Genomic DNA, 20206 nt, shown 5'->3' with positions numbered 1-20206 from the left:
AAAAGGAGAGAAATGGATTTCTGCATGCCTGCAAATTAATATAGATTGCTGAAATTTCACACGCATTTGACTTATTTGCTTTTTAAGATGTTAATGAAATGTTGAGACAAAGGGCCTGTTTCTCTGCAGCAGAGGTCAGCTGGTTTTTTCAATAGATATGCCTTTTTTTCCAAAAAATTAAATTTTGGAGTTAAATATTTAGCCAATATTTTTACTGAAAAAACATCTGGAAAGAGCATAAGGCGGCAGAGGGAAATTCTGATATTTGCCAGAGTAGCTCATTTTAGTATACTTGAAACAAAATACTTTGTTTGATATTTCTGACATGTGTTTTTGACTTGTCATTTTCTAAAGGCACTACTCATAAAATTGACCTACATTTAAAAAAAAAAGGAAAATAAAGATTTTTTTCTGTAACAAAGGAAAGGGACAGAAGGAGATAATTGGAAGACAAAACAACACACATAATTCTGAGGTAAATGAAACATTTCAGGTTGATACAAAGCAAAAGTCTCACTGGAAAACCTGCAAAAAAGGATCTGCTGTATTTCTGCAGTAATAGATGCTTGGCCATGAAACTGAAAAATGAATTATTTCCCACATTGTACTCTGCGGCACATTAAATCTGAATTATACAAGGATCCCAGATATGCAGAACACTTAAGCATGTGCTTAACTTTGTGCTCATGAGTGGTGACATTAAAGTCAATGGGCTATTATTCACATGATTGAAGTTAAATGCTTTTCTGAGGTTGCAGCTTTTGTACAACAAATACCTGTTCTGGAGAAGTCCAGGAAAAACGCAGAGCGGGTGTATCTGTCAGCTAGAAATTTTCCCAGGGGACCAAAAATGGGGGTCAGTCTTGTACCTTGTAATGTCTGTAAGGGGAAGATTGTCTAACTGGATGGCTTGGAGGCCGTACAGATCTTCCGTGGGATTGCGCATTTGCTATCAACAGACACTTGTGATACTTTCAGACGTTTCTGCACGATACAAAGGAAGTTTTATGTGGTGGTGTCCAAAAGCAGGAAACATGCAGTCCTTTCAACAGCAGTATGATTTTTATTGTCAGGAGACCTTTGTGGAGATATGAGTTATCTCGACAGAAGTAAGACCATGCCACTTCCAGCTCTCTTCTCTTGTGATAAATCAGAACCTTTTTAAAATGCATAGAGTCCGATGCACCTTACTTGACCAAAAACCAAAAAGTAAGGAAGTCCCCTAAACCTTACGTCAGGGGATAGATTTGAATTTCTTTCCACAGTGCTTCTCTAGGGGGACATTTTCCTGTAAATAAGTTGAACTGTGTTCAGTCTTTTGCTTAAATATGAGCTTTATATATAACGTTAGTGGTACCAACTGGTGCTTAATATAACAAACACTGGTTCACAGTGAAGCGTAGAAAACTCAGAGCTCTGATAGTCTGAAATTTTGTGCCTTAAAATCTGATGATTTCTCTGCACCTCTTTGTAAATCATCAGTTACTATAGTACAAACTATTTACACATACTACACAGTGCAGTATATATCTGTGTAATTAAATATTATGCTAAAGTCTTCTTATTAATAAATAGCTATTAAAATAGCTACAGCATATCGTATGTTAGTAATAGATCTTTCTAACTGGTGGCTTACATTTATTGTGTACGTAAATATGATCTCAGATAATTTTTTGCAGTTGTAGATGGGTACATTTATCGTAGATTTAGTCATTCTGCACTCCTTGGATTGGCACGGTTTTTATGCTTTCTGAGATCCTTGGAACAAACCTCTGTGCCTGTGTGCTAAAAAGTGATTCAGTAGTTTTAAGGCTATAAATGTTTAAAGTCAGTGGGGTTTCAAGCATGCTTTTTCTTCCCTTGCTTCAGTCCTACTTTCTTTGTCATTCTCCCTCTTTTTTTAAGCTCAGCGCTGCGTAGCGCAGAGTAGCGAGGAGGCTGCGATATGCTTTAGCCTTGACTCCGTCTCTCAGGATTCTCTCTTTTCTGTTGATCTGGAGGGATTTAATGGCAGTAAAAAACTTGTAATGGGACTCTTCAGGATTAGCGCCAGTTAAAATGCAGTTTAGTTGGGAACTTAAGCAGGTAAGATACAAGGGGAGGGGATACTCAGAGTCAGGCTGTAGGCTTAATTCATTCTTGCTGGAAAGGGAGAATTGCAACCCCTTGGGCTCTGCTGGCAGCACGGGTGGGAGCTGCTGGCTGAGGGATGCTGTGGAGCTGTGGCATGGTCCTCCGCTTGCAGCTTTTGCATTCCCCCGCCGCACCATCCTGGCCTTTCCCAGGCCTTGGCCACCACTGACTCTTTGTCTTCCTTTTAACCAGCTCTTGGAGCTAACCCTTTGGAGGCTCTGGGCAAATTTGGTCGCTTCTGTGCTAATTGTTTGGCAGTCTGGAAAAAGCCGTCTTCGGAGACTTACGTAAGAGGGGGAGGGAGGGGGGAGCAAAGGATTGTCCTGCTTCTCGCATCAGTATAAGTCAGCGGAGAGGGAAGCAATGAATATTTTTATTTATTATTTATATGGCGCCATAAATGTACTTGGCACTCTGCAGTCAAATAAAAGACAACAGCCCTGCCACCAGGATTTGGCAACCTGAGAGATGAGAGCTGGCCTCCTTCATCTGAATGATCAGGGCTGAATTGCTGGTGGGGAGGATGAGACCTACAGGATTAAAAAAAAATACAGCAGCCCCCCCTCCCCGCCCTTTCATTGCTTATGGCTAGTGACCGTGACATTTGAAGTTATATGTATACACATATACTCAATAAATATTTGGCAGGTTGTATCTTCCCAGGCATTTTTACTTCACCTGGTGGAAAGGAGCCCAGCTTCTCGCAGGCCTTTGGCTATTCAAGGTCAAACTTCCCCTGAGTCTTGATGGCCCAGCAGGCTTGCTTGTTCAGGTGTACCTGCTCCAGCGCCCCAGGACTCACAAAGGAGTGATGCGGCTTTCATTCCTCTGCTGTCATCTGCTTGCAGATGGGAGGCAGCTTTCTGCAGAAGGCTAAATGAAGGCATTATCTCCCACCTCTGGGATGGTGCTGGGATGCCCCAGCTGCCCTGCGTTGAGTGTCCTCCTTTTTGCTTTGCCTCCCAGCCTACAGAGGTGCTTAAGAAATTGCACTAATGTGATGACTAGGCTCTCCTAATTACTTGGATGAAGATTCTGACCCCAGTGAAGTCTTCGGGAGGTTTGCCAGACTTGCACAGGGTTTCACTCTGCTGCCCAGTGGTTGGTACCCACGTACAAGGTGCTGAAGCAGGATGGCTGCTATTAGTGCTCAGAAGATAGGAGGCTTTGACCTGCCTTTCTTAGTGAAAATGGATGAAAAATGGAATTGCTCCCCCACCAAACCACATCCTCTGATTTTCTCAGAGTGTTTCATAATTTGTTAACCAGCTGTCTCATGTGCAAACAAAGCAGATTTCAAACTCCTCTGTACTTAGCTGCCACCTCTCTTCTCAAGGTCTTTTTCATCAGTTAATTTTCTCCCTCTGAATGAATATCTACACTTCTAATGACACTAACATGAGTGTACTAACCAGCATCTTTCTGCCTGACTAATTTCTGTTTTGTGCTTGCCTGGGATTATTCAGTAGGTGCCTTTTGCCCCATTGCGTTTAGCTTCCAAGGAAGCTGACTTCCAAGGATGGAACACATGGCATGATTTGATACTGGGATAAACAGATGATCTCCATCCTCTACATGCATGCAAGCAAAAGTTAAGGGTGCTGTAGCTAAGATCCCTTAGCCCACTCAGTTGCAACAGATATGACTGTGCTTATCTGATACCACACCTACTAACACTAGGGCTGTGCAAGGAGCTTTCATCTCTGACTGGTGAAGCTCGGTGATTCCACTACAGATGTTGTTCTCTGGTCAAGCTTGAGGGACACCTAACAGTGTGACTGACTTGAAGCCTATAGCCTGCCAAATGTGTCCCGAGGAAGTTTTAAAGCCTTAGGGTTACCTTTTGGGTGGAGAAGCTGCACGGAGTCTGCATAACGCTCACACACTTGGCAGACCCAGAAGACACCTGATGTTGGTGGCGGGTGGACTCTGTCCACATCTGATGGTCTGATCCTGGAGCGGCCCCACAGGCCTGGTGTATTCCTAATGCCTGGGCCAGCAGAAAGGCAGTGTGGTCCCAGCATGCGCCTGTAGGTCTGGCTATGGAAGACATGGGACCCTGAAATGCCATCTGGAATGACGCTGCGCTGCCCAAGGTTTTCAGTCTTCTGCTCCGTGCAGAAGCGGCACAGAGCAGATCTGCACATAGCAATCCAGCTTGCAAAGAGGCTGCACAATCCTACTGTGTGCATTGCTCTGGCAATAACTGCATGTGATGGCGGCTTCTTCCACCAATTGGATCTCTGCTTTCATCTCAGTTATTTTACAAGGGCAATTATTTTTAAAGTTGCTATATTTGAACTCCTTTCTTTTGCTTTCACCTGCCCCCCCTCACCTCTGCATTGTCCCTAGGTTGCTCTGTTCCCTTCCCTGACCCACACGTGCCCCTATTTCACCACCAGACATTCATAGATATTTTTCTTCTTGTTTGTGGGTCTGACCCACCCTACATCTTCCTTTAAAAGTGACTTTAATCCAATTCTTTGCCAACTTTGCTGCAGTCAGCTGCACTAACTGATAACTCCTTTCTCAGACTTATCTAGAAGAATTCATGGGTGAAAGCACTATGCAAACCAAGACCAGAGAATATGAAACATCACTTATTATTGAATAATAAGATAATCCACAAAGTCAAAGTCTGAGGGAGCACAAGGTATTTTTACGCCCTCTCAAAACTGACTTATATTGGATTTGATGCTGTTCTTTCCTTTTTTTTTTTTTTCATTCTTTTTTGTTTATAAATCAAGGCATGTATTGTTTGACTGGTGAAGATAAGAAACTGGGTTTTTTGCCACTGCAATCTTAGGGCTGTGACTGGGCCCAACAATCAGGAACAGTTGATGTGGCAACTGGATTCTGAGCTGTGAGGAGTCCCAGCCACTGCTGAGGAGGTGGTGGGTGATATTGTGAGGGAATGTAGAAGAGAGGAAATCGGAGCTAGGGTAAAAGGAGTATCTGAAAACTTGTAGTCACTTAGAAATGGCTGTGAGTTCCACCTTGGGAGTACAAAATGTCTGTAATGTCAAAACTAGGTGACTGTGCAGAGGGGAAAGGGACGCTTTAGGAATGAAGTTTGAGAAGTATCTGTACAAGAGATTCATGAGTAACAGAGGAATGAGCAGCACAGTCTTTTTAGTGTGCTCTCCTCACAGATTATTGCACCAGTGCTATGATTTAGGTTTGCAGTATGATTTTCTGCCTACGTTGTTGGGCTGGCACACTCCTAGCTGGGATGCTGTTGTAGCAATGTAAAAGTGCCCACCATACTGATAGAGCAGGCTCCACTCTGGGAATCTGTAGAGCACTCCCTCTACCACGACAGATGATGGGGCACAGTTGTGTGGATGTGCCTACGTGCACCATCAAGCTGGACAAAGAAAAGAATACAGTAAAAGCCCTGAAGATGATTCTGGCAGTGATGACTGACATTCCAGAAACAGACTGGTCACCACCTGAATGCAGATCAGGACAGAGTTAACAGCTTCGAAGAACTTGCAAGCTGCAGATGACAAGACTAAAGGACAGAGAGAAACAGATATAACATAGAGAGGCACTGAGGAGAGAAGAACTTTCCAGTAGTAAAGCCCTGGCACAGGTTGTTCAGGGAATGGGGGAGTCTCCAGCACCAGCCATCTTCCACAGCAGGCTGAGTGAAGAGCTGTCAGGAATGATGATGTCTAGGAGAGACCCACTGGAGCAAAAGGGGCAGAGCAGACATCTTCTCAGAGCCAGATCCAGGTTTGTGATTCTGTGGCATTGTTCATGGTGCAGCTTGGGGACAAAAATGTCATGTTTTGGGGGTATGGAAAGGACAAGCCTCCTCTCTTGGAGAGTCATCCATTAGCTGTGAAGCAGTTCATTTCCTGGCTGAAACAGAGGATACAGAAGCAAGGCAGCTAGGGCGAGACATGTTGCCGTGGACACACGTGGTCTATCAAGACTTAAGTGTAGGCTTATTAAGACTTAAGAGTTAGACCTGAAAACCACTGACCCACTCTTTAATTTTTAACAAGTTCTGGATGAAGCTCCTGTGAAAACAGCCTGAAGGGATTCTCAGGCAATGAAGAAAGGTACAAGCTGACTGCAGTGACACACAGCTGAACCAGAGCAAGAGGGGACAATTAAGGATGTTTGGGAAATGCAGAGAGGTTGTGCTAAAATTATGCACTTGAGCATGGACTTTGCTTTTCTAGCCTGATGTCACTAAATCTTATGTTGCAGCTCACTAATAAATGCCATCTTTTTTAGAGATATTTGGCCTGTGCCACAACAGCTATCTGCTGTTTGTATGGCTGCCAAAAGAGTAGGCAGAGTGCTGCTTACAGGTGCCTGTGCAAAAGGTTGTGACTGATGCCCTGATGAGCAAGTCCAAGAGAGTGGTGGGCACTCTGGGCTGTCAGCTCCCCACAGTGGCTGGCTCCCTGTACTTTTGGGAGAAACTGTCCCGAGGGCCAAACGGTCCAGTGGCTAGATTCAGCTGTACAGATGTAGAGGTCTAGAGCCAATTTAGGTGCACTAGAGTATCCATAATACTGGCTGGCAGATCTGACACAGGGGCTATGAGACACCTGCTCCCGGGGTGAAATTCCCTGAGGCATCTCAACTTGGCACTTAACACCTGGGCAAATGTACTGAACCCAGAGTATCTAACCTGGGCTCAAGCTCTTTTGGGCTTGCAGCTCACAGAGGAGCTGAACCTGGGGACCTTATTTTGGTGGGTCTGAGCTGCGGAGCTCCCTGTGGTAGAAAATGTAAACTGGAGGGTCTGGGCCTTACAAAGTGAAAGAAGCCCTCCCAGAGAAGCTGTGTAAAGGTAAGGCACTACACTCGTACACACAACACACTCGCACCAAGTTTTGCCAGCTCATTATGTTATCCAGCAGGGGATTATTTTTTTTTAAAGCAATGTAAAAGTAGATCGACTGATAAAAAAGAGCTTTTTTTGTTGTGAGAGCTTGCTGAGTTTGGGAAACTGCTTTCAATGCTATTGGCAAACACTTTACAGTGTAAACAGGGCCTACATCAGGCAGATAAATAAGTGCAGATGCGCTTTTCTGTAGGAACCATTTGGTGGTAGACAATATATTGAAAAAAATTCTCATCAAATTAATTGTGGCCAATTAGACATAACCCTTCCCCTCATCCCTGAATCCCCTCAAATCACGGCAGCCTGAATGGGAAGAGCTCCTATCACCTGTTTCATTATGCAGATTGATATTCGAACATCTGAGAACAATGCTGCTTTCTGCACGGCACAGCTCCAAATTGCTAATGAAACAGCTCTGCCAGACAAGTCACTAAAACCCGCTCTCGGTGCTGCTGCCGACAGCTCTCGTGGCGAGTTGGGGGGGGGAGTGGGAAAGGGGCTCTCCACTCTGAAAGTGCTAATAGCCCCCAGCCTGTGTGTTTATCGCTCTCCAGAGCAGCAAGATTTCTGCTTTCTGACTCTGAGAGGTTACTTTCCCAAAGCCGCGGTCCGACTTGGACTTAGTGCTTCTCGATTTCAATTTGTGGAGTGAGGGGTTGAAGCGGCGGGCAGCCGCTGGGCTCTGGACACAGACGTCTCACGTCCCAGAGCTACCCCAGCCCTTGGGGCACGCTTGGTGTCTGCTTCCCACCCCCATCTCTAGCATCCACCTCCCCCACACCTTTGATGTGAAGCCAGCCCCGTAAAGGGTTTCTCCCACGGGCGAGAGCGTGTCCCATCGCCTTGGGTACCAGGGGAGCATCTCGCGACCGAGGCCCCACGCTGAGCGAGCGGGAGGCTGCAGCTGGGTACATCTCTGCCCGGGGCAATTTGGGCGCAGGCTGAGCCCTGCGGGCTCCCTCCCGGCAGTCACCCCTCGAGGCGGGTAGAGCTGGGCAGCAGGACAGGGCTCCTGCTGCAGGGACGTGTGTGGGGGGGCTCCTGAAACGCGGACCCTCTGCAGCCCTGCTTGTCTCTCCTTGTGACTCTCTGCAGCTGGGCTTGCGCAGCAACCGGTGCAGTTGCTCATCTTCCCCTCCCCTGGTATCAGCACGGTTTTTTGCCACAGCCTCGCAGGGCTTCTCTTTGCAGATGCCTGGGGTAGAGTGGTAGTGTGACTTAGGGCTCTGGTAGGAGAAACATTTCCATGAAATGACGGGAGAGTTCTCTCATTAATCTGAGTTCTGACCCTTTCTGTCAATATCTGTGGTTAATTCCTTTGTTGATACTGACCGAGGCATTGAGATTACCTCTGCACCGGCTGCCTCCATGTACTCAGGCCCCGCATTGTGCCTCAGCTCCTGTCTCGTGTCTCTCAGACTCCTAGACCAGCCTGCCACAACGCCCTGCTTCCCTGGGGCTGACTCTTCTGACCCAGGCCCACTCTCCCAGCCCTTGGGAGAGGCCAAACAAGTGGCTTTCCTTTCTGAACTCTGACAGCAGTGTCAATTAACTTTCCTCCTTATGGATCTTCTCCAGTTCCTCCACACACGTTCCTCCACCGTGTTGCCAGGAGAGGACACACTCCTTCCCCATCTGTCCCATGTATTTTCTGGGAAGGCTTGTATGTCTTCTTGCTCCTTCAGGGTGGAAGTGAGCTCAGAAAGATGCAGCAGGTTTTGGCTCTGGAGAGCTCTTTGGAGATCACTCCATCCCTGGTCTGAGCTGTGCCCACCTACTACTGAGCAACAAACATGGGGATTTTTCAGCTGCCATCTCCTGCCAGAAAGCTGCATGCACATACCACTATTGCTTCTTAAATGTGGAGAAGTCAGGTGCTTGTGTCTGGCTCCATGGACTGTGGAGTCAGCTGGGCATCAATTGCTTTCGGCTTTGCAAACACCAAACCAGGTGGCTGGGGATGTGTGATCCTCTTAGGCGTTCAAGCTAAAGATCTCTGGTGTAGGTCCCATATGGGTCCTTTTCAGACTGTTTCCTGTCTCGTCGTCCACCAGGCTATGGTTGAAGTGTGTGTGCATGTGGGTGCGTGGAGAATAATTTGCATTTGCAGATCTGTTCTGACTGAGGAATGAGCAGGGGGTAAGGGATGATGAGTGAATGCGTAGTATGTGGTTTTGTAGAAGCCATCAGCCTGGCTTCCATTTCTAGAAACAAGCTTTTCCAATTGCTGAAAACAGTCATTTCCTTCAAGAGGAATGTTTTCATTTATTTATTGATTGCCCAGGAGATTAAAAATTAAATATGGAGCCTTTCACCTCTGGTTGCTAAGATGGGCCCTTGAACACACGGGGGGACAAAGGATAGTTTGGAGGTGGGATCGTGCCCCTTATCACAGCCCTGCCTGACTCTATAATGCTGCTTATTCCAGTTCATAGACACAGTGATGGAAGCAGACAAAACTAGAGATTGTATCACTGGGAATGGAGGGTGGAGGTATAAAATGGACATTGGATGGTGCCTCTTTTTCTCTTAAAACTCTTTGGGCCCAGAGAGATGCTGTCATAGCTGCTGCCCCTCCAAAGGGCATGCTGAAGCTGAGGTCACACCAATGTTGGTCGGGCCTGCCTGCTGCTTGCCTTGCTGACTTTACTCTGTTGGAGGGCTCTGTGGGGATGGGGTTGCCCCATCTGCCCTCATGCGGGGGTTCTGCAGCCTCTCCTGTTTTAGCATGTCAGTGGAGAGGCTGTGTTCCTTTGCGCCTGGTATGGCAATACCCTTCTTGTGATGGGTGCCCTAAGCTGCTGCTATAATCAGCTTGGTAAAAAAGAATAATTTTAGCATGCTGCGGTGATTTTTCTCCCATCAAAGTTTGCTTTCATTACAGGTTTTGATAGCTATGAGTTTGTCTTCATCCCTAGGGGCTGTGACAAGGTTCTAAGAGCCACCTTACTGCCTGTTTTACGCTATGTGAAACCTCTTTTTTTTTTGGTGATGTGCCAACCTGTGTTTCAAAAAACAGCCCTGATGTTTTCTATTGGCTTAAAGCAGTAGGACGTGTGTTCTCTCTCGTGCACTCGTGTGTGCACATACAGGCCAGCCCATCTCACCATCCAAACTGGAGAGACAATTCCTTGCACAGCCAGATGAGTTGACTGGTACACAGAAACAGGTGACATGAATGGTGCGTTCACCTACCGACAGACACAGTTCCTGGTTGGCCTTATTGCTGAGATGTTGTGAATGAGAGAGATATACTGCTTTAGTGGCTTTGGCCTCCTCAGTTGAGTTGACCAGGTTCCAAAATGGCTTTGCGCAGAACTCAAGAACAAGGCTCATCTGCGTGTCTTTAAGTTATAGCTATAGACTGCAGCCACTTTCCACTATAGAAGGTGGCAGTACATGACTGTATATGTTCGTGTACCAGGTGAACTGTTGCTGTTACATGGGTTTGCTCTGACCGTTAGTGTGCTCTTAGTGTGCTTCCCGGGCTCATCCAAATATACAGTCACAGATGGGAGTCAAGAATTAGCACCAGGCAAGCTACTGCTTGATGTATCAAGAGAGCAGAGGCTTCTCTCCTTCTAACCTACCTTTGCATCTTTTTCTTTACTGCTTTTTCAGTTCCTGGCTTACAATTCTGTGCTTCTTCCTGTCTGCTTGTTCTAGGGGTTTTAAGCAGTCTTGATAATTGACAGTCTAAATTTTACTGCTCATAAAACCCCAGAGAGCATTGATTATGACTCGAGTTAAGCAAGTGGCATATAAAATCTCACAGCCTTGCAGCTGTAGGGGAATGTTATGATGAATGTATTTCTTGGGAGCAGCAAAAGGTTTGGAGTATTCTGCCAGCTCTGTTCTGGGCATCAAATGTTACTAGTGACTTGCAGTCACTAATAGCATTTCATTTGGGACATTTGCCCAAAAGTTTGAAAGCTGATCATTCGTTTGGTGAAGTGGGTATGAGCTGTTCTGAGAGGGATGTCTCCTTGTTAATTACTTTTCTACTTCGGTCAGAATCAGGAAGTGCAAAGGCATCCACAGAGCTGAAAAAGATACTTCTTAGAAACTAAATGACGCTTTGTGGATAAAATGCACATAGATTTTATTGACAATCTTTCCTTGACTGTGTTCCAAAGCCACTTTTACCTTTTCCCTTTCCGTTTTCCTTTTTTCTTTTATCTAACCTCCTTTTAATCTTTGATCACTGGCTATTTTATGCACTTAATCTAGAGTGGACAAAAAGACCGGGTTGCTCAGATTCGCTTAATGGTTCTTAGGCACTAATAGGAGATGTCTGTGTTTGAAAACAGTGAAATATAATATCTTCTCAATAATGTTTTGTACATGATAGTAAAATAAAATAAGAACTACCTTCTGAGGATACTGTGTTCTCCCATTCAGATGACTGCTTCTTGCTGAAAGATTGTGAGAAATGTTCTTTTTCTGTCTCTCCAGTTCCAGAAACCCAATGACTTCTCGCCCCCTTTCCGCTTTGGGACGGTTCCCAATGGCAGCACAGAAAGGAACATTCGCAACAACTACCCTGAAATGCACAGCTACATGGTGAAGTTCAATCAGAGGGGGGTGGATGATGCACTGTTCTCACTGAAGACTGGGTGAGGCTTTCTTCGTCCATGCTTACTTACCACAGAAACCTGACTTCTTTGCATGCTTGTCTAGAAAATTTTTTGTGGGGTTTGGAAAATGAGCCTCCATTATCATTCCATGGTTAGAAGTATAGCAAGACCACACACACAGCACAGGAGAATAATTCTGTGGTTCTCTTAGCCAGGTTTTTCTATTAACATCTATATAAGAGTTTCTGGTTTTCCTGTGTTTATAAGACTATTTAAAAAAAAAGAGGCTCTTCTGTATCCTTGTGTATGTTAGCCTTGTGTATATTAGTCCCAAAGACCTTGCTTCATCAAGATGTTTCATGCTGATGGGTCCTTAGCACAGGAAAAGCTCACAGACCTCTGTGGACAAAGTTTGCCTCAGAGCATTTATATTGTCATCTGGAAATTCCTTTGTTTTCCCTCCTTCTGTGTATAAAAGATTATGTTAATCAGGAAGCTGAAACAAGCCTTATGAGACTAATCCCACCTCAGTGTATCGCTAGCTAATACAGTGCAGTGGAAGGTGTGCTTGAAGCAAATAGTTTGGAAGTAGCCCTCCTCTCTGGAATATTTTAGTATCAAGGGCTGAACAAAATGTTGTTTGAATAATAAGGAAGTATATAAAATGGGAGCAATTCCTTGGGTAATTTGGGAAACGTGGGAAAAATCATTAGCAAAAGGTACGTTTGAACAGCTCATCCTGTTTTAATAGCAGTGAATCTGTAATGAAGCTAACTTAAAATGCCATTTTGCAAGCCTTTGTCCTTTATAATTAAAGACCTCCTCCCTGAGCTGACCACTTTGGTTGTCAGAGCCCAGCCCCAGTGAAAAAAAACCATTCTTGCTTATGCTCATGTTGCACTCTTATGAGAAAGTTCATTCCAAAGCACGAATGAAGATGTTCAGCCAATTTAATTACTGGATTGACTGAATATTTCTAAACCTGTTTGCCAGGTTCAGAGGCACACAGCCCATTATAAGTGATTGTACCATTGCTGGATGCCATCCTGGAAAGGTACATTTGCCAGGATAGTCATCATCCAGGAAATAAATATGCTCTGTCCTGGAAATCTATGGATGAAATAGAGCTCATCACTTGTGGTAGATGTCATCCTGGCTTCATAGCCACCCTTGGACAGTCTTCCCCACAGATACACACTTGAACTGAGATAATCACCGTGCTGGAAATACATGTGCAGCAAGTGGATTGAAAAGATAGCGTGGGTGTGAGAATGTGCAAGGTGGAAGGTCTTTGGTCTTTTATCAGAAAGTGCTTCATTTCAGATCTAGTGGGGGGATTTACTCATCGACTGTCTTTGGTTATGTGGAAGATGCAGCCCCCTGAGACTGACCGCCATACCCAAATCAGTTTGTTGCAGTGAGAGGAAGGCTCTTATCAGTCTGTTGTGCTGTCTACCCATCCCAGCCCATAATGGGGATTTCTCTGTTGAAACACAGTTTTGCTTGTGGTTTTCAGCTAAGCACTCTTTACCAAAGAGCTACTCAGCATGGTAGACCATAGAGCTGCTATCACAGCCACTTGACATTGGTAAAGATCCAGTAGTGCTTTTCACAGTAACTGAGGAGTTAAACATGATGTCCTGACTGTATTTAATTTGAAAAAAATTACATTTTGTTCAGCTAAGTCATGCCAGCAGTTTGAATCGGAGATAATCTTTTCCTTACTCCAACCCCTACTTTGCTATCTAATATTGATACGTTTATAAAGCATTTTAGGTTCCTTTGAGATGAAAGGCAGTACAGAAATATAAGTTATTCTTAGGACTATAGAGCCCCTTGACTTCCTCTTCATTCATCTTTATCTTGCACTATGTTGGTATTCCAAATGTTCTTTCAGACCAGAAGTGATTGTCAAAGAGTCAGAAAGAAACAGACAGTCCTCATTTATGATCTAGCTTCACCTGTTAACAGGTTCTAGGCTCAGATTTTAGTTAACTCTGATGAAGGTGAAGATGCAACCTATTGTAGTCTATCTGAAAGAGGTTCGTTTCTGCCTTAATTACCTGAGAATACCTTTGAACTCATACAGATTCTGTCTTTTCTGTACTATACCCCTCTTGTTTCTTGCACCTGTGCAGGAAGTTGGATGCTTTCATTTATGATGCAGCAGTGCTAAACTACATGGCTGGCAGAGATGAAGGCTGCAAGCTGGTGACAATTGGGAGTGGGAAAGTGTTTGCCTCCACCGGCTATGGCATTGCCATCCAAAAGGACTCAGGCTGGAAGCGCCAGGTTGATCTTGCTATTCTACAGCTTTTTGGAGATGGTAAGTGACAGGAAAAAGAGGAGTTGGAGTTTTCCTAAGAAATACCAGGTTTTGCATGTAAGAAATAGAAGTTACTAGCTCTGGTGCTTCAGATTTGAGTTGAGAACAGGAAATTGTTAACAAGCGTTTGTTAGAGGCATTACACCAAAAATGTGAGGATGTCACTTGTTTTATGTTGTTGATGCAAGGTAGCAGTATCATCAAAAGCAATGTCAAAAGCACTAAAGGTTTCATAGAAGTGGCTCAGATGTGTGTTTGAAAAATATCTTGTGCAAAGAATGTCTTGTAAAAACAAGATTTCTGTTGTGAACTTTTTCACTACCTTTGAGGTTTTGCCATGACCAAACCCACTAATTATGCTGGACTTTTCATTGTTGTCCCATGCTTTATAGTTCTAGACAGGATCAAGCCATGCAGAGTTTACAAAATCAAAGGATAAAAATTTCTGGATGAAAGAGTTAGCTCAGATTTTCCAAAAAGTCAAAAAAAACCCAAGGAAGGACTTGAGACTCAGAAGCATATTTTGGAGTGAGTTTTTAATTAGAACATTATAGTTACCTAGTTCGTCTCATTCTTTGCAGAGAAATTGCTATTATTAAAAAAAAATTCATGGGATAAGGGATTCCTTCTTAGAAAATATTTTCCTGGCTTTCCCTTTCCATTCCATATTACATCTTGCTGTGTCCTTTTTTTGATTAAATAAAATTCACAGGTTATTTTATTTATAAGTATTTATTTTTTTCTGAAATCTGAAAATAGCATATGGCATAATAAATATGGAAAGAACATAGCTATGATATACTTCAACAGAAAATTGGCCACCTGACGGATAAGGTGTTCTGTCTCCTAAACATCCTAATATGTATTATTTGAGAAAAAGACATAAGTTCTCCATAAAGCTTTAAAGACTGTGCTATGGCACCACATAAATATATGGATTTTTTCCTCCTGTCACTGAACTGGAGGTTGCAAATGTGAAAAACTAACTTTCCTAACAGCATGAAAGGAATTGCCAACCTGCAAAATTAGTTTGTTTCTGAATGTCTCAATATGTGTGTGTGTGTGAGTGTTTATCTCTCTCTCCCTCATGAAAATACCGTAATGGGGAGTAAGTGGGGTATGAAATCAGACTACAGAACATTTGTTCCTAGCTGATACAAATTAGTAATATTTTTGATTGGTCAGAAGGCTTGGAAGTGTTGAATTTGGACAAAATTGAAGGGAAGAAAACCAGGTAGAAATGCACAAATATTTTTGGGAACTTTGTATCTAGTTTTAATGAGCTATGGATATGATGGAAACAAATTCAAAATCAGACATTTTGATTTAAAAAAATCAACATTTTGAATTTAGAGCTGGAAATGTACAATGTTTTCATTTAGTAGTGACTCATTTTTGTCTACCAGTATCAGTCACTGATTTTTCTCTTCATTGACCTAATATGAAAGTGGAAGTTTGTGAGGCCAGGTCTTCAGTCATCTGGTGGACAACTTTTTCACGATCTCACTGTAGACATTTGGCAAGTGTGATAGCTGTGTCCTGTGGTGCAGCTTTTTGTGGATAATATCTGGCTGTGGAAAAATCCTATTGCCTTCCCTGTGACGAATTGCACCTGCCCCTATCAGAAGGATAGTCAGAATATTTTATGGACATAATAGATGTGGAAAACGAGCATGGCCACTGGAAATGACCTTAGATCAGCTTCTTGCTTTCAGTCTGCCCCAGTTTGAGCTCTTTAGCCATTGCAGGGCTATCTAACCTGTTTCTTTCCTTCTCTCTGTCTTTCTAGGGGAGATGGAGGAGCTGGAAGCGCTGTGGCTGACTGGCATTTGTCACAATGAGAAGAACGAGGTTATGAGCAGTCAGCTGGATATAGATAACATGGCAGGTGTCTTCTACATGCTGGGAGCAGCCATGGCCCTCAGCCTCATCACCTTCATCTGTGAGCACCTCTTCTACTGGCAATTCCGCCACTGCTTCATGGGTGTCTGCTCTGGCAAGCCTGGTGTGGTCTTCTCCATCAGCAGGGTGAGTGTCATTAGCTAGTGGGGAGGAACAGAGGCTTTATTCAGACAGTCCAGACATTCCGTGCTGGAGATGTGGAAATCCACCGAGACTGTTTAACGCACAGGTGGCATGGCGTGGTGGTCTGCAGGATAAAGGCTGGCATCTTTTCCCCATTAATGTTGCAAGAGCATCTAATGTTTTTCTGTGACATCTCTGGTCTCTGCTGGATTTTGGTCACAGAAATGGAAATTTCACGTGGAAATGAAAATGCAGTATAAAGAGAAGTTAGCTGTAACTGTCTGCTCCTCCGAAGTGAGTTGTGAGGAGGCCAAATCTAGGGACAGTAAGTCAAGTAATGGTGGATAACATGATTAGAAATTCAGGAGTTTTTCATTGCCCTCTATATTACAGCTGTTCAGCTAACCTTATGTTAACTAGAAGTGTGCTATCATGGACAGTCAGAAGTCCCTAACCAAAAGCCATGCCCTAAACCATGCAGAAATCCTTCCAGAGAGGACAACCACATGAACTTAGCAATTGCTTTATGCAAATCTACCTTAGGGTATAATATTTACATTTAAAGCAGATTCTAATCATTTCTGAGTCATCTTTCTGCTATTAGTGTAGCTAGCAGTGTCCCATTTGGAGCTTTTTTTCTTCTTTCAAGCCACTTGTCCCTTCTCCTGATCCATTCTGAAGGGAGGTCAAATTTCAGTATTTTTTACCTCAGTGTCTGATATAACAGAATTAAGTTTGATTGTGCAAGCTGTATGTAATTGCTACATAACATATTGTTGAGGAGAAATGACAAAGCCTTTTGAATGCAGGGGCACAGCCTCTCTTCTATATTGTTAGTTTCTAACCTGGTTTAGTCTGCAGATGAGATAGGGGATTGTGTTTGGTGATCCTTAGCTAAGTACAGATTCTTTCATTCTGGGGTTATGTGTTAGACCTGGGCCAGGTTGGTGGAAAGTCTGAAAAGTGTTAATCATCTGCTAGCTGCTGAGAAACCATGGTAACACGATGTGATGGTATCCATTTCACAATTGACATGAATCAGCAGGCACCATTTGGCAGGCTAGGGAATAAACGAACCCCTTCCTTCTGCTCCTAGGGGTAGCCCTTGCAAACAGTCTGTGTCATGGATGAAATGAGCTAGTAGGGAATGCAGAGGAATTGGGCACTTTTGCTGTCTGATTTGAGGTTGATAGAGGACTTCCACTTTCAGGGATGTCAATTTGGAGCCTGTTATCACTGTTAAATTTAACAGAATGCTATTAAAAATTCTGTTGTACCTCACTCAACCAGATGCAGAAGATCTAAATACCTATTCAGCAGTCCTGCTCTTTCTCTGTTTCCTTTTCTAATCTGCACTGGTGATTAATGTAGCTAAGTTTATGACAAATGAAGCTGTTCCCATTTTAAGATAGCTCCTGTCTCGTTGATTCACTGATGTCCAGATGAATTTCAAGGGCCAAAACAGACTTACTTCCTCTCATCCACACGGAAACATTTGTCATGATGCTTTTGTTCCCAAGGATATTATTTTCCCCATTTGCAATTCCGTGTTACACCTACTAGATTTGAGTAACACTTACAGATGCAAGCAGATATTCCTGCATCCTACAGATATGACATGAAGCAAAGCAGAGGAAGAGGAATGGAGGGGAAGGAAAAAAACATGAGGGGCAAGAAAGGGGCAGAACAGCAAGTGTTGGTAGAGCAGGTCTGATTTCATTTTATTTGATTATGCTTCATGATGGAAAGCTGACAGGCCTGGCCGGCCTACAGGAACATGCTGTTGCTGCACAGGGTGCTTCCCCGTCCGGGTCCCCTTTCGTGTATTCTTTGCAGGACCACTCACCTTCCTGCTTCCTCTCATTTCAGGGTATCTACAGCTGCATCCATGGCGTGGCCATCGAGGAGCGCCAGTCAGCAATGAACTCCCCCACGGCCACTATGAACAACACCCATTCCAACATCCTCCGCCTGCTTCGGACAGCCAAGAACATGGCCAACCTGTCAGGAGTCAATGGCTCACCTCAGAGTGCCCTGGACTTTATCCGCCGTGAGTCATCAGTCTACGATATCTCCGAGCACCGCCGCAGCTTCACCCACTCAGACTGCAAGTCCTACAACAACCCCCCCTGCGAGGAGAACCTCTTTAGTGACTATATTAGCGAGGTGGAAAGGACCTTTGGCAACCTCCAGCTGAAGGACAGCAATGTGTATCAGGACCACTACCACCACCACCACCGCCCCCACAGCATTGGCAGCACCAGCTCCATCGATGGGCTCTACGACTGCGACAACCCGCCCTTCAACACCCAGTCACGGTCCATTGGGAAGAAGCCCTTGGACCTGGGGTTACCCCCTGCCAAGCACAGCCAGCTGGGTGACCTTTACGGCAAGTTCTCCTTCAAGAGTGACCGCTATGGGGGCAGCGGGGCCCACGACGACCTGATCCGCTCGGACGTCTCTGACATTTCCACTCACACGGTCACCTACGGCAACATCGAGGGCAATGCGGCCAAGCGGCGGAAGCAGCAGTACAAGGACAGCCTGAAGAAGCGCCCAGCCTCCGCCAAGTCCCGGCGGGAGTTTGATGAGATAGAACTGGCCTACCGTCGGCGCCCACCCCGCTCGCCCGACCACAAGCGCTACTTCAGGGACAAGGAAGGGCTACGGGACTTCTACCTGGATCAGTTTCGGGCCAAGGAGAACTCGCCGCACTGGGAACACGTGGACCTGACGGATATCTACAAAGAGCGGGGAGACGAGTTCAAGCGTGACACGGGAGGAGGAGGGGGTGGATCCTGCACCAACAGGGCCCACCACAAGCACGGCTCGGGTGAGTTTGGTGGAAGCAACGAGCACAAGCATGGCGTTGTGAGCGGGGTCCCAGCGCCATGGGAGAAGAACCTGACCAACCTAGACTGGGAGGACCGGCCTGGGGCTAATTTCTGCCGTGGTTGCCCTTCTAAGCTGCACAACTACACGCCATCGGTGGTGGGGCAGAACTCCACCCGCCAGGCCTGCATCCGCTGCGAGGCCTGCAAGAAAGCGGGCAACCTGTATGACATCAGTGAGGACAACTCGCTCCAAGAGCTGGACCAGCCGCCTGCCCCCGTGCCCGTGGCCACCAGCGCCACCTCCTCCTCCAAGTATCCTCAGAGCCCTTCCAACTCTGCCTCCAAGGTGCAGAAGAAGAACCGCAACAAGCTCCGCCGGCAGCACTCCTACGACACATTTGTGGACTTGCAGAAGGATGACTCGGCCCTGGCCCCCCGCAGCGTCAGCCTCAAGGACAAGGGCCGCTTTTTGGAGGGGAGCCCCTATGCCCACATGTTTGAGATGCCAGCCAGTGAGACCACCTTTGCCAACAACAAGTCCTCAGTGCCCGCCACCAGCTACCACCACCACAACAACCCCGGCAGCAGCGGGGGCTACATGCTCAGCAAGTCGCTCTACCCCGACCGGGTCACCCAAAACCCTTTCATCCCCACTTTTGGGGATGACCAATGCTTGCTCCACGGCAGCAAATCTTATTTCTTCAGGCAGCCTGTGGTGGCAGGAGGGCCCAAAGCCAGGCCAGACTTCCGAGCCATCGTCACCACCAACAAGCCGGTGGTCTCAGCCCTTCACGGGGCTGTGCCAGCCCGTTTCCAGAAGGACATCTGTATAGGGAACCAGTCCAACCCCTGTGTGCCTAACAACAAAAACCCCAGGGCTTTCAATGGCTCCAGCAACGGGCATGTTTATGAGAAACTCTCCAGTATTGAGTCTGACGTTTGAGTGAGAGGGGAAGAGCATGGGGAGGGACTGGGGGTGTATGTGGAGCGTGGGAGGGTGGGGTGGGATCAGTCCCATCGGCTACTCTTCTGGGTCGTCCTTAGTTTGTGGGATACTGGAGTTCCGAGTAGTGCAGCGCTGGTGACAAGTGCCACCTCTTTGGTTTCCCCTCTTCCTCCTCCTCTTTCCCACCCCTCCCCTTTTATCTCTTTTTCCATGTTCTCGCTCCTCCCATTCTCCTCCATTCCTGGCCATTGCACTTTACAGTGACGTTGGAGTTGGATATCCTTGCTCGTGATTTCAGGAAGTGGAGAAGAAGGCAGGGAAGGGGTGGGCTGAGGGGGAGCGGCAGTGACTCTAGCATTTCACTTTTGCTGGCTGCCGGCAGAGAAAGGCATGTGCACACACACACACGTGTGTGTGGCAGGAGGAGACAGCAGAAGCAGTGTAATGGACATTCAGGAAAATATGGTTGTTCAGGCAACTCTTCCTAAAACTGCCTAG

At 45.6% G+C, this 20206-nt stretch overlaps 1 protein-coding gene across 1 annotated transcript in view; it reads left to right on the top strand.

Moving 5' to 3' along the window:
* The window catches only part of GRIN2B (glutamate receptor, ionotropic, N-methyl D-aspartate 2B), a 205203-nt gene extending 185498 nt beyond the window's left edge, over nucleotides 1-19705 (top strand). The window contains exons 10-13 of the mRNA XM_010565845.1: nucleotides 11456-11616; nucleotides 13716-13903; nucleotides 15693-15931; nucleotides 17798-19705. Of these exons, the coding sequence (XP_010564147.1) occupies nucleotides 11456-11616; nucleotides 13716-13903; nucleotides 15693-15931; nucleotides 17798-19705 (2496 nt within the window). The remainder of the gene's footprint in view (nucleotides 1-11455; nucleotides 11617-13715; nucleotides 13904-15692; nucleotides 15932-17797) is intronic.
* The last annotated feature ends 501 nt before the right edge of the window (nucleotides 19706-20206 follow it).

This window comes from Haliaeetus leucocephalus, unplaced genomic scaffold, assembly GCF_000737465.1.
Source record: "Haliaeetus leucocephalus isolate CR32 unplaced genomic scaffold, Haliaeetus_leucocephalus-4.0 Scaffold196, whole genome shotgun sequence".
In the NCBI taxonomy this organism is placed as follows: Eukaryota; Metazoa; Chordata; class Aves; order Accipitriformes; family Accipitridae; genus Haliaeetus; species Haliaeetus leucocephalus.
Note: the sequence above shows the minus strand (reverse complement) of the source record. Positions and strands in the feature narration are given on the sequence as shown.